Below are 15,496 nucleotides of genomic sequence, written 5' to 3'. Positions count from 1 at the left end.
GGCATTTAGCCTGAGGGCTGCCGCTGTGATCGCTACCAACAGCCTGCTCACATCCTCTGAAGTTTATTTATCCTAATTTATGATGATCATTGGAGGCTCTATTGCCTACTGGGCACAAAGGGCAAAATGAAAACACACGCACACAAACATACACACCTCGTCTTCCCTCTGTGTGATTTACTGCTGTGTGTATCTCCCCTTGAAAACAGCCTGTTCAGCAGTGCTCGAACACTGCAGTCCATTGATTCACAACTTCATTTTGCTTCGAGTTTGTTGTTGGTTTTGGCTCTGCCTTTGTTAACTGGAAGTGCAGGAGCAGTAACAATTCACCGGACTCACTGTGGCGGTGTCTGCCTTTCTTAATCACCATTTCTCTTCTTAGCCGCAAGCTCATCTGCACCTCTTCTTCCACACCATCCCTTCTTTTCCTTCCTAAACAGAAATGTAACTGCTTTGCTGATATGATTGCTTCATGTGTGCATTGAATTACCCAATACCCTTGGCGTGACTGTGTATCTCTCCTTCCTCTGTGTGTCCGCAGGCTCCAGGTATCATTGATTACCACCTCACAGTGTGTATGTGTGGGTGTGTGTGTGTGTGACTGGTTAATTTACCGCACACGCCTGAAATCACTGTAGCATGTACGAGTGTGTTCCGGCTGATAGTCCCATTTATGTGTTAGGACTCGACACTGCGAGCGCTCACCCCGCTGAAAGAGCGAGATAAGAGCCGAGCCGAGGGTCGCGGATAGCGAGTCACTTTTTATGATGTGGCCAACAAGCCATTAAAATCTGAGCGGTAAACAATGTTTAAAGAACGCCTGGAGAGCGAGCTACAAACCCTTAGCACATTAAACTGAAATGAGATATTTGTTCTTTCTCCGGCTCACACTCCATTTAATGCACAGACCTGAGGTGCCACCCATTGTTTGTTGTCCTATCCGTCTCTTCTCTTATCGGTTTCTCTCTTTCTAATTCTTTCAGCTCCTGCAGGCACAGATCAGAGATGGCTGTATGAGAATGTATTGAGACGCGGGTGACAGAGTTGGGGGTGATTAAAGATGGACCGATGAGGAATGGGAGCAGACAGAAATCATATCTTCACAAAGACAGAGGCTTAGTGAGATGAAGAAAGGGCTGATGAAATATATAACAGCGACGCGCACTCTGCTGGGAAAACACAATGTCACGTCTAATCAGGCTGATTGGCAATTTGGAAGTTCCAGATTTTTCGAGGCTTTGTTTATGGCTGCTACTGCCAAACCAGGGAGCATCGCAAATGACTTCTCCTTTTGCTGCCAAAACAGTTCCCATGGCAACCACTTATTCACTGTATAATCTAATTAAGCGCACAGGCAGGAGTAGTGAACACCTGAAAATTCTGAACTTGTATTGTCTTTTTGTCTGTCTTGGTGTGTGTTGTGTGTTCTCTGCTCGCGTCTCGCTGCCAGTTTGACTCTCCTGTGCTCCTCTGCACTGGCTGTGATAAAGGAGCACTGCCTGCCATTTGTAAATCCTCCCTTTGACTCCCCATCTCGGGATAATGCATTGCAATCACAGCCTCGCAAATCTGCGGAGCCTGCCTACATACAAGAGCCCAGAGAGAAATAGGCTGAATTCTGCTTCTGACATTGGTCTTGCTGACAGTACAACAGCCGCCAAGGACTCTTCCTCTCCTTCTGCCTCTCTGTCTCTCTGCTACAAGCTTAAAGGTCTTTTTTCAGGGCAGCTCTCCAATCATTTCAGATGGGACCGAGCGGAAGAATAATGCAGATGCAGAAAAAGCAGTAATAAATAAAAATTCAGTTTGACTTCTGGAGGAAGGCTGAGCTGACCTGGAGGGGACATGATGGATTTACGGTTGAGCTGAATGCTGAAAGCTAGACAGGAGCTGTGCTGGGTGGCCATAAAAGAGGAGATGTTGTGGCATGTACATTGTGTGTTACCATGGTTAAAGAAGCTGGAGAAGTCAGCCGTTATATCACAATTAAGTTAAAGAAAAAACATATCCACTATTGTATTTCTATCTTGGTAGAATTGATCCTATTAATTAAACATATATACGTTTATTCAAATTCTTTGACACTTAGGTAATCAGGTAGTAAATTATTATCTTAATTATTATTATTCATTTCTTTTATATTCTATTTTCTCTATCACTTTGCATTTGATAACAGAGCTTTATAATTTTACAACAATCAATAAAGTAGAATTACTTCCCCACGGATGTATGTCTCAGACAAAAAAAGTGCCATTTAAGTCAACATACGTTTTATTTCCAGACTCTTCTGAGGTCAACATGACCTTTGACCACTGGAATCTAATCAATTAATCTTTGTGTCCAACTGGCCAAAATGTGAAGAAATTCCCAAAAGGCAGACTTGACATATACTGTTCAAGAGGCTAAAACCATGTTTGGTGAGGCCACTGAGATCTTGACCGTTGACCCTTTACAACCAATTCCAAAATTCCCTATTGGTGTAGCTGATGTATCACGTTCACAAGAACATGAGGTCAGAGTGACATTGACCTTCAAACTCCAATCAGTTCATCCATGAGTCCAACTGAATGTTTGCCACAAATTTTAAGAGGTTCCTTCGCGGCATTCTTGAGATATCGTGTCCACAGGGTTAAAAGGTGCTTTGTGAGGTCACACTTACCATTGACCTTTGACCGCCGAAATACTATCAGTTCATTTCTGAGACCAAGTGAACATTTGTACAAAAAATGTAAGAAATTCTTGAGATAACGTGTTCACAAGAATGGGAAAGATGGACAGACAACCCGTAAACATAAATCCTCAGGCCACTAAATCTAAATAAGAGAATGTGTCTTCCACTCACTGTTATGGCTCAAGTCGGAAGCTTTGTGTGTGTGTGTGACTATGAGATTGTTTAACGGGAGTTAATTCTGTTTTTCTTTTGTAAATGAGAAAAGTTTTCAGACAAGACTGAAAACATGGCTGATGTTTGAATGACTACGAGGCAGCCTCTACCGCTACAGTCAGTCACGGGTGGGCGGAGAGTAAAAGCAACAAGCTAAGAGCGTGCCTGTGCAGCTGAGTGTATAAGCCCATTGTGTATATTGTGTGAACAAAAGAGAACTATGTGGGTGTGTATGCTCATATTCCTTGGACTTTTTATGATGGCAGAAAGTCACAGGATATTGGGTTTTGCCTAAACAATGGGACAAACTTTGGTAGTTACAAATTAATGCAAAAACGGATTCTTTTGTAAAATGTGAACGTTTTCCAGGGGCTGTTTTCTGAGATATCACTAGGGAGACGCATCTCAGGTATCTTTATCCTCCTCATGAGACTCAAATCCCTGACTCTTAAAAATGTGGCTATTGTTGAGTGTAAAACTTCATGCTTGACAACGGAAATCATGGTCGGACAATGTTTGACAATTGTCTTCAACAAAAACAAAGAGGGGCCTGCACACTTACTCCACTCCTGACAAAGATCCTCTGCTAGGCTAGCTCTTTAGCTTTGTCACAGTGCAATTAATCCAAGTGGGTTAGACTATGATGCAATCAGTCTTCAATTGCAGCCTCTGAAGGATGCAAAGCGTTGGTGTCCTTACCTGTAAAATACTATTGATCATATATTTGATATAAATGTTAATGAGCCTATCACTTGAATATTAATGAGAAATCTCCAAAGTCTAATTAAGTTAGTTTAAATTTAATTTTTTAAAGGATTTGATGCATTTTTATCAGACATAGTAAACAGAATATCTTTGAAATGTTGAAAATAAAAATGGTCACCTCCTGGGATATATTTTCCATGTTGGATTTATTTAATAAAACATCAATCTGACATCCTGTTCATTAAAAAAATCAGCAGATTAATCATAAATGAAGAGAGGAAACTTGTTGAATTGGTTTAAAGCTCCGGGAAAAAATATCTGAAGGACCATGCATTGAGATTATTTTTATTGAATAGCTTCTATTGTATTAGTGACATCACCCTCAAGTGCTGCTTTATCTTTTATTTTGTTGCAAATTATGTCCCCTTACATTCCTACTGGCCCCCGGGGCACTCACTATGAAAGCATGAAGCTCTGATCTGAGGACAGCAGATGTCCGTGTAATCCACTCACAGGGGGAGCCGGGCTGTCCGGGATGCAGGCCAATGTCACCCACATACCCAACCCAAGCCACACACCTGCACCTACTCACACAGCTATAGAATTTTAAGCCTTACATGTACAGAGCCGCAGCAGGTTAACCATCCATGACTGGAAAATGGACAGGTAAGTGAGCTGTCACCAGGGAAACAAGTACATGCTGCACTTAAGAGGAGTCTCCTTGGTCCACATGCATGATGGAGACAAGAGGGGTTGTGACGTGGGATTTTAAGAACTCTCTCAGCTCAATACCACATATTTCTCTCAACTAATATCACACTGCATATTTACAAAATTAACATCTGGAATACAGATGAATATTTAAATTTCTCATCTCAAGAGTTGTGTTTCAAGGTAGATTAGTACAGATTGATAAATATTTAATCTATACGTGATCATCACTATTTATTGATCATTTTAAAAATACAGATTTTGAAAAGAAAGGAATGTGTTAATCCAAAAAAATGTCTGCAGGGCAAAACAAGTAAAGAGAGAAGAGAAGTACAAATACACAATAGGAATGTGACAGTAATAACCAAACCTCTTAAAATATTAATCAATATTCATAATAATTCATTTTTTTGAAAACCTCCAACAACAAAATCTCACAGGCTCTCTCTCTCTCTCTCTCTCTGTGTGTGTGTGTGTGTGTGTTTACTTCATTGTGGTATGTTGATTCACAGTCATCCATTGTTCATAATTATGTAATTTCCATCCGATGAACTAAATACGTCAGAAACAATAGAAAACAATGAGCAGAAACTGGTGTGTGAGGTGAAGGGGTGGTGAGAGTTAGATGACCTGAAAAAATGAAAAACAAATTAAAAATGATGAGAGAGTTTAGTGAAAATGAGGGTAACAATAAAAGAAAAGGGAGAGGGAGTAGCGGGAAGGTGGTGAACTAGGTTCCTGGCCGCATTGTATCAAAGCTTCAACAGACCACAACACTGTAAACCACCATAACTGTTCGTGTCAGACAGTTACTAGTCTACTTAATTATGCAGTAACCTATATCCGGGGCAGGAAACCTTTTTTCTGTCATATAAATGTTGTAGCATCCTTGGCAACAAAACTAAATTATTGAACATCTATATCATCCTAACTTCAAAGTGTCTGATGTCAGATGGTAGTGATGATCATGATTATAAAGACTGCTGGTTTTAGCCCAAAAACCTTTCTCAAATGAATCTTCACCTTTGGTAATGCCATGCATGAATTCCTTCCTACGCCACACAGTAATCCCACACACAAAAATATGCAGTTGGCCAGTGTTTGTAATATTGTTACTGTCATGATGTTTTGTCCTGAAAAACCCCCAATTGCTGCCGTGAGATTTTTTACCAAGCTAAAATAGAGAAAACAATAGTTAAATTGATTAATGAGTAAAATCGGGATTTTGTGAAAGTTGTAATTATACGTTTTTTCACAGAAAACTGAATTCCACAGAAACCAGTATTACATGCAAAACTAAGGCAGTAAAATCCTATCATGTTTAAAATGCATGGATGAGCTGGGTCATATGTTTGTTTCAATGAGACAAAGCAGACAGGTGGATTAGTTTATGTGGCAGCTCCACAACAACTGTCCTCATTATGCCACAAGACGCGGGAAAACAGCTTTACCACCGGGGGATTTGATCGTCTAACTTTCAGTTTTACCAACAAGTCATTTGCGATCCAGCTGATTTCCTTCATTGGTGATGGAGACACATTAACCACAGAGTGATTCATCAGGGGACTGGATACCCCCACCACCCCCATCAACCTTTCTGCTGCTGATTAGTCTCCAAGGGCGCCCAGCAATTCATTAGTCAAACTGAGATCAGCAGGTGCTGATTGATGCCGCTCTCCTTTCGCTCGTTGTGACCACCAACCAAGTTTGGTGGTCACACTGACGTCACATCACGAGTCACTAGTCATTAGTCACCAAGTCTTTGGAAGCACAATCTGGCTCATACCATAGTGACAGAATGAAAGAGCAAAAAAAAAAAGCATTGTGGAGTTTTCCCCTAAAGGACAATACATAAACCACAGAGTAATGTTAAACTGGCAAATTAAGGGTGCTGCTTCCTGCCTACTGCACAGTAAACCGAGGCAGTATGTAGTTTTTCCTTCTGATTATTCCAAGCAGCTGCTGATGGCATCAACAGTGAGACACTAGGTTTGACTCTGGCCTATAACTGAATGAAATATTAGTAAATTAAGGACGAATGGACAGTGAACTTTTCTATTCTTCTTGACCTTTCAAAGTCCTTTACATCGCAGTTAACATTTACACACACATTCATAAACTCTTTTCTAGCTATAGCTGCTCCACTGTCTGAGCCACAGCTGCCCTTAATATACAACCACAGTTTACAGTACATTCAAAATGGACACCACAGTCAGATTGGTTTTAAAGGGGAATTTCTGTAGTTTTCAACCTGGGTCATATGTTTATAAATGTGGCTGCGGTAATGAATGGTACTTAGCTTCAACCTTTGGACTTGGAAGATCGCGGCCACCAGCAGTGGCTATATTGTAATCTTATGGGGCAACTGCATCAGTCCACAAAATGTCCACCAAAAGGTCACAACACTGTAAGGAACATGACAGGTTTCCAGAACTTCGAGACTGTGCATCAGCTAATTGTCCTCAGCTTGTCTATAGCTTATTCACTCTTCAGTTTGTAGGAGCCCTTTGGCGATATACCCATGCTCAAACAAGAAGGGGCGGCCATTCAAGTAAAAGGCTTTATAAACATTGTTCACAACAGAAAAAAAGATTTAGCCATCGTAGTTTCCCTCAGTAAAATCCAAACTTCTCTCTTCATCTCTCTCTCACGTTTTTCCTCCGTCTTCATGCAAAAACCAAAGCAAAGTTTAATGATACTTGAGAGTTAGACTGATTCTTAACAAAGACCTAGAATTATAGTTTTAGCCTTGATTGTCGCAGTTGCCCCATAAGATTACATTGCAGCCGCTGTCACCATGTGGCATCTGCCGGCAGAGGCGATCTACTGGACTGATTGCAATAGTTTTTGTAAGTACAATTCATTTAAACTAAAAATACCAGAAATCCCCTTTGATGGGAATCAAAGTAGAGCCTCCATGTTTGGAGAACAGAGCACAGATGTAGCACAGAACACTGTTTCAGCATCTGAATCCGGCATGTACATGTACTTCCCCTGGATTTTGGCACAGAGGATTCCTCCATAACTTTTCATGTATTTAGTCCGTAGTTATAAGGAAATGAAGCTCTGTTTACTTTTTGTCTTTCAGTCGTCTCTGAGAAACCAGAGAGCAGCTCAAATTTGATGCACTGAGGGGAGACTGTTTTTTGTTAGGCTCAGTATCCACGAGGAGCTGGCCCAGATAAACCTGCTCAGCAATTCTTTCCCTGAAGACTTACTGTTCCTGCGCTAGATATGCAAAACCAAGCCAGAACAGAACAGAGCAGAACAAACTTGGCGGTAGAGAGATTTGCTGTTCAGAAAGCTGCAGACCAATCAAGCCCCCCCCCCCCGGGAGAGAGAGTGAGTGAGAGACTGTGCTCATGACGCACGGCATCTCATCTCCTCCCGTGGGCTATGATAGGAAATGTGTTTGAGATGAACAGAGATCTTCCTCAAGACGGCTCCAGAGACAAAAAAGATTTTATGTGTAGTTTTTTATTTATTTATTTATGAAGATCTATATTTCTTAGCAAATGACAAACTGAACCAAGCAATGACTAATGACTAAAAAAATCTAAGTCTGCTGTGAAAAAGGCCTTCTATGGTTTTCTGTGTTCATTAGCTGAGCCTTAGACATTTAGTAAACATGGCATGCACACGTACAGGAGTGACTGAAGTTTTATCCACGGGCCCCACAGCTAATCCACGGATCAGGCAGGTCAAGTCATAAAAATGAACTCTGATTAATAGCGGATGGGTCCTGAGAGGTGAAATAATACATTTTTAATCAGGCAAATATTAATTACTTTCTCTAATATGTGAGCAGAGCTGCGGTCCGCTGCTCCGACACAACTCAACGAACTCAACGGTGAATTATCAGGAGCAGAAATGAGCAGGAAGCACACATTTTACCATCTAATCTAATCCAATTTAAAGTATGAATCTCTAGCTGTTTATCTATCTGTCTCTATGCATGTGTCCACAGCATATCTCTAAAAACGTTCAATCCTATCGACTTGACGCTTTGCGGATGTGTTGCTGCATGTGGACCCAAAGGAAGTACAGTTGTTTGATCATTTTTGGGCACGCAACACATGTAGTATTAATAAACTTTGAATAAACACGTAATCTGCTCAGTTCTGCAGCAACGGGGCGGAGCTGTATGTCGTGAGACAACTGGGAGAACTCTCAGAGTTTACTCTCAGAGTGAAGCAAATTCACATGGCGTGCACTGAAGAGAACATAAATATGAAACTGTGTTGCAAAGGCACAGTTCATCAAGGAAACGTTTACTGAGCAGCATCTCTAATCTTTACCGATGACGACACTGCTTTGTTTTAAACGTATTTCTTTGAGCGGCAAACACAATTTTAATTTACTTTGGGGCAGTTTGTTTCCGCTAATGGTTCTGGGATGTTGGAGGAAAGTTAATATGGAGCCCTGATGTGAGACGGTGAGACTGAGTGTGACTGATTCTGAGTGATTGCAAACATCTATAAGCAGTATACTGTGAAAAGTAGCAGCATTTTGGCCTTGGAAAAAAGACACACACACGCACACACACACGCACACACACACACACACACACACACACACACACACACACACACACACACACACACAACTACGTGTCGAGAAAGCAAAATTAGTTCATTATGAGTACAACTGTACCATTAATGCCAGCTAAATAAATAACTATACGCATCAACACACTCAGCATGTTTCATTAAATATGATCTGAAAATTCATTTTAGGTTTCTGTGTATTTTCTACAGTAACTTAATTAATACAGTAAATGGTTTAGCACTACTTCTACCATGAGATACATAACACTGATTAATATAACACTGCCTGCATATGATTAACTCTCTTTAATGCAAGAGGATGCAGTTTGAATGTAACTGTGACAATCTTGCATTATTTTTTGTTTAATGATATGTGTTACATTCTTGATTGAGTTTGTAGTTGACTTTGGTTGTGAGAGTGAGACAACAGAGGGTACAAGGTTTATTACACATGGTTATAAATGTCAATATAATTGATATTAATACATTTTTGCCTTTAGTTTTAACACATGTTTAAAGACTGCAACAATTAACTTAAAAAGATGCAAACAATCCTTTAGGGACTTTGTGGTGATGATGGCCTTGTGTATATATATATAAATATATATATTTTTGTTCTACTTTTTTGTATAATATCTCTATTTTTATTCATACTATTATTCTTACTATTGTTCCCCCTTGCGCTGCTACTTTGTTGTGCTGCTGTGTTATTTTGTGAATTTCCTCTAAGGAGGATAAATAAAGGTACATCCTATCTTATCTTATTGGCCTCTGGTTTTCTAGCGCAAATTGCTCTTCTTGCTTAAGTAAGGATCCGTGCTGTGAAAGATGGTTAAAAGAGTTTTTGTAGACTTCTTGAGAGACTTACAGATCAACTCAATTTGCATTTTGACACCAAAATCGTAGTTTGTTAACAGGTTGTTAAGGGATTCATGTCTTTTCTGTACACACCTTTTGAATGCTCCAGACCCGTTTTGTTTGGTACTCAAAAGTACCACCCAGATTCAGATACTACAGTTAGCATGAATATAAACATAAGAGTCACACAAAGAAACAGGACTCACCTTGGTCTGCAGACTTGGCAGGAGCCCAGCTCTTGAAGTAGTCATCCTGAATGGAAACACAACACAAGAAACTGGGTTATAAAAAAACCATAACACCCGGCCGAGGATATCTTTGAATTATTTTGTAGACCAGAGAGGAAACAGCTCAAATACTAAACTAAACCGAAAAAACCTTGTCCTCATTCTTCTCTCCTTGTGTTTTTTCGACTTTTGTAAGGATTGTAGAAAATAGTTAAAAGACGAGAGGTAAACGATTGTTTGGGTATTTAAAAAAAAGGACAAAGGTACAGAGAAAACTGCAGGAGACACATTGAGGAGTGAAGTAAGTTGTAGGCTTCAGTAAAGATGAGCTGAACTTGGACAAAAATATTTGATGCCAGGGTCAACATGGACTTTAACACCAAAAATAATTCAGAACACAGTGCACTGGTGGTTATTTGAGGGCAGGATTGGTGTAGAACAGTATTACTACATCATTTCTATTAGGTCTTTAAGCTGTGAGGACGTTCATAATCATATTTGAAGAAGTGCAAATTATTCCTACTGCTCAGATACACTAAAATCCTCAGTCATGAGGAAAATCTCATCAAATGAAAATATTTAAACTGAAAATAATTGGCTTTCCTCAGTTGAGAGAAGATTTGGATTTGTTAAATACACTTTGATTCAGTGGCTCCATTCAGAGCAGATTCTAGAGACATCTTCTATTGTGTAAAGCAATTAAAAAAACCATTATGGAAAGAACCAAGGCTCAAACACCATTTAAATTAAGTATATAGGTGAGAATAAGGTTATTTAGCCATAAATCACCCTGTAAAACTACGATATCTAAGAAGGCAGGAGTGGTCCAGGTGGAGAGTTGTTTTTCGGTGCAGCAGCAGCTACTGGTAGGAAAAGAAACAGGAAACACAGCTGTGCATTTCAATAGACCACTATTTATGCTCCTTTATTTTCCCTGTTTATATCAGCTCCGAGGTTTTTAGCATCTAAAAGCAGTATACATGGTTTATAACATACTATAATGTAGTTGTAAGCACATATAAGTACGTAGATTATTGCATCAGTGTTTTAATATACTGTCATCCATTACCTGAACATGAGTTCTAATGCTATTGACAAATAAATAAATAAAATCTACTTATACAACCTCTTTAAGTTTGTTCTATACCCTTTATAAAATGTTTTTATAGTGCTTATAAATGTTAAACATGGGGAGGTAAAGTGTTACCACACACACACACACACACACACACACACACACACACACACACACACACACACACACACACACACACACACACACACACACACACACACACACACAGTGGTGGATTCTGCATCTGAAGCAGAACCCAAAGCAAACCATATGTGTGCCAGCAGGGAGTGAGCCTGTGTCAGTGACACTAAATGAACCAGGCAGAGAGAACCTGCTGCGTTACAGAGCAGGATCTATACCTCCGTCATTATTTTATAAAGAGAGAAGGAGAAAGAGAGGGAGAAAGAAAGAAGGAGAGATAGATAGAAAGACAAGTTAAATTAGGCAGAAACAGTCCACAGAAAGTGGACAGTTGACCCACTCCTGCAGTCCTTCTATTAATGACAACTGCCAATGCTTGAGCCGACACAAAGGTTTCAAATGAGGAGCTAAAACCTAATTAGCTTCTCCCTCAGGTCCTTATTTCATTCATGTCCTCACTTCTTTTTTCTCTTCTTTAATGTCCATCTCTCAAGCCCGGGCTCTATTATAAAATTAACTTCATGGCTGTGAGAGTGGAACGTGGGATGTTACTGTCGCAGCAGTCATTTCTGTAGACTTCTACAGCCTGTAGAGAAATGACAGACCATAATGTTTATCTGCTTTACGCACTAAATTTTCTGATATAAATATATATCCTTTTATCTGTACCAGAACTATATATGAGTTGTTATAGGAGTTCTGATCAAATAATGTTTTATATGTATTTTTATATAGTTTTTCTTTGTAGCAAGTAAAATATGGCTAGCAAATGATCACATTGTACAGTTCAAATAGGAAATATAACATTACCAAAGCAGATTCTGTGTACTTTTGTTCTTGTTTGGGCTGAAGTCTTACTAGCATGGAATTCTTTTACATTTTAGACATATTATATCAGGCTTCTTCCTGTTTAAAGATGATGGTGGCCCACAACCCAATCAAATACGGGTGTAATGTTACCATGTCTATATACTTGTGGTCATGTCTAGTTAAAAGGGAGCTTCTGTGAGGTTCACGTCACTGAAAGCTGCTGTGCACTGACAGATAAAACTTGTGCAACCTGCATAAATTACTTTAAAGTGAGGAAAGTATCAAACCACTGCTGCAGCATTTTAATGTGCTGAACTATACCACGTTATAGCTGACCAGCCACCCAACCTGCTGTGCATATAAATTAGCAACACCTCTCCAGCACTGCAACAATGCCTCGAAGCAAGTGTCAGACAAACACATACCATTTCTGCAGTATGCTTCTTCGCAGTACGAGCAGGTTACGAGCACAATGGATTTACTCACCTCCACTTCCTTTAGATGTTTGCACAGGAGCCAGGCAGAGGAATAGAGGGGAGAGAAGAAGAGAGAAAGAAAGAAAGGTCAGTGATAATGGCACAGTATGCTGTGTCAATCAGATCTATTACAGCTCGGTGTTACTCATTCAGAATACTGAGCTCAACCCTAGAGATTCATTTAAAAGGAATCTGAAGGAGGTGGAATACCAAGGCACTCACACACACTCGCACCTTCGCTAACAGCATTATAAGCCTTATTTGATGTGGCATGTAATTTGAAACACAGCGAGGGCAAGCTCTACAGGCTTGAGCAAAAGCACAGCACATAGGGAGGCGAGAGAGAGAGAGAGGGCAGGAAGAAAGAGGGCGAGTGGTGCAAATGTGGAGGCAGGAGGAAATCAGGCTTATAATTTTAGTGCTTAAATAGGATGGAAAAGAGGAGAGAGGGTGGAGGTGGAGGTTTTTATGATCTGAGCGAGTGGGCGCTGGTAAAGTGGATGATAGTAATTGTATGTTCAGTCCAAAGTCAAACACAGAAATAGTTTGGACAAAATTGAGGTACTACGAGTTTTTTGGGAATCTTCGAGTCTTTACTACGAAAAACCTAGCCTTATAAAAATAGTAATAATAAACTTTATTTAAATAGCACTTTTCAAAACATTATTACAAAGTGCTTCACAATAATCAAGACAACCAATCAATAAAAAAAAGTATAATTTGTGTACGAATAAAATAATTAAAACTCAAAGAAGGATTTCTGAAGCTCTCATAAACATTTTCACGCACATTTCAACATAAAAGTGCAGTTTATTATTTCCCCTACACTAATTAGGTCGTAGCTATAGATAGGTACGTTTATCCTTTTGAAAAGTATCGAATCCTTGCTAATTATAGGCTAACTAGCATTAGCTTAGGAGAGTAGTTACCTTTATCTCAGCTTTTGACTGTATATACGATTCATGCAATTTGGTGTAAATGTATTGATTTTGTAAATACATCTTTCAATGTTTGTATATTGTATGGATTTTTCCCTTTCTTTCCCTGCCGCTTGTGCTTAGATTTTTTGCTGCTTGCGCTCAATCTATGTGCTTACACTCAGATTGCTTGGACAGATTTCCGCTCCAGCTTCAGCTCTTCTGCTCACGCTGCTTCTGTGCATGCGGGAAACGTCTGCTCTCAGATTTTTTCCTCTGCGCTTGGATTTTTTTGTGCAACAAGTCTATTAAAATCAAAAAACAGTATGCCAGGTGTAGTGTTGAGACATGAAACTGCTCCGCTCCCATTGTGGGTGTGTTGGCTTTACGACTTTAAGAATACCTTAAGGGACTTACTTACTTTAACCAGATTGATGCACTCTCGCCCTCCACGGCTTTATTATAACACCAGCTTTCTGTTGGTGTGTTTTATAGGAAAAACAACACTTTTATGGAGCAGGAGTCCGGCAGATAGCGAAAAGTATAATATTGGATGAAAGACACTGAGAAAGAAAAATATGAATCCTTATGAAATTTACTGTTGTCTGTTGTGAAACAGCTGATTTGAGGTCCTCTTCAGAATCAACTGTGAATAAAAAACTGTTATAAAATAAAAATAAAAACTATTTGTTGTCTTGTTTGTACCATCTGGACAATTTTCCACTTGGCTGGTGTTTTCTGTTGAGTTCAGTTTGACCTGCAGCTACAAACATGTTGTGTGTACAAGAGAAAGTGTTTCATCTGTTCTCATCAACATTTACTGTGTCCACCCGAGGACTGCGGCTGAGGAGCTGCTGCCTGCGATAGTCTTCAGCTGTGGCTTTTTTTGTTGTTGTTGCTTTTACTGGTGTAGCTTAAGGTTTGCAGCAGTAACCGCCAGCCCTCTTGTTATTCCGTCTATGTCTCAGCGATGACCTTTCCTTGCCCAGGACCCCCATTAATATTTTAGTGTGCTCATCTCAAAAGCATTAACTGGCTGTTTAGCTCACTGCGACACTGCCCCAATGTCATTCAAACCCTTCAAAGTGATTACAAGGAGATAAAAGTGTGTCGCTATTATCATATCATCTTTGTTGGAGGTGGTGCTGGGATTTTCAGTCGACTGGTGAATCGCGGTGAATTAAATTTCTCAACAGTGTGTATTTGTGTATGGCAGGAACTCGCTGGCAAAAATGTCAATGGATTAATTAAGTAGTTTTTTTAAGGGGGGCTTAATTAAAATTTCTTTTAAAATGTAATACAACAGCTGTCGGTGAAAATGGGATTCCTTTGTTATAAAATTGTACCTGATGCAGTTATTTAGCAGAGCCTTCTTTAATTACGGTTAAGTGACTGCATGCATGTGTAAACAGAGTCATGTGGCAGTGACTTCTCCCATTGGAAGTTGCTGTTTAGCAGCTAAATGATAACATTTAACTGGGCTGCAGTGTTCAGACAGTCACCCCAGAGGGAGAAAGGGGGCAGACGTCTCAATGAGGGAATTTGAAGAAAAATATTTAATTACTTCCTCAGCGTATTCTGTAAACTTTTAGTCACTTGGCCATGTTTTGCTCATTGTGAACCCTTTCGGTGTCAAACTTACAATTAGAAATAAGATTTTTGCTGAAGTAAACAACAAAAAACAACATAAAGTAGTATAGTTTTATATCAAGCAAAGATCTTGTTTTTCTCAAGAGGGCAATTACTGAGTTATCAACACATGCAAACGTACTATCCCAGTTTCGGAAAGCTGACATATTTGCTAGAGAACCTTATTAGAAAAACCAAGGCACTATGGCTTGTACACGCCATATCTAATTATTCTCTGTCATACGAGCAGGTGCAGCCCCATCTCCAGTCCTGTGGTAAATGATGATAAATGATGTAGCGATGGTGCACATGCTGAGATAAAAGTCTGATGGTGATAATTAGGGGTGCAGTGGTCTGATAGGCTGAATCGCAGTCCGTTATCGACTCCGTTAATTGGACTGGGTAACCACCAGATGTGACGATCCACATTAAAATTGAGTTTCTTTGTCGACTCCCTATAAAATTCAGTTACATTCATTCCATCATGGTGGGCCGCAGAACTGTTTTTAGTGCCAG

The 15,496-nt window shown here is 39.8% G+C and overlaps 1 protein-coding gene across 3 annotated transcripts in view; it reads right to left on the bottom strand.

Moving 5' to 3' along the window:
* Window positions 1-15,496, bottom strand: part of LOC117769787 (testican-1-like) — a 94,699-nt gene that overhangs the window by 38,756 nt on the left and 40,447 nt on the right. For 2 of the 3 annotated variants that reach the window (XM_034598925.1, XM_034598926.1), the window contains exons 3-4: window positions 12,445-12,453; window positions 9,912-9,957 (exon numbers count right to left, since the gene is read on the bottom strand). In XM_034598925.1, the coding sequence (XP_034454816.1) occupies window positions 9,912-9,957; window positions 12,445-12,453 (55 nt within the window). The remainder of the gene's footprint in view (window positions 1-9,911; window positions 9,958-12,444; window positions 12,454-15,496) is intronic. The other variant, XM_034598927.1, reaches the window with a different exon arrangement.

The sequence above is a fragment of the Hippoglossus hippoglossus genome, chromosome 10, assembly GCF_009819705.1.
Source record: "Hippoglossus hippoglossus isolate fHipHip1 chromosome 10, fHipHip1.pri, whole genome shotgun sequence".
Classification (NCBI taxonomy): Eukaryota; Metazoa; Chordata; class Actinopteri; order Pleuronectiformes; family Pleuronectidae; genus Hippoglossus; species Hippoglossus hippoglossus.
The sequence above is the reverse complement of the archived record's forward strand: the minus strand, read 5'-3'. Positions and strand labels throughout refer to the sequence as shown.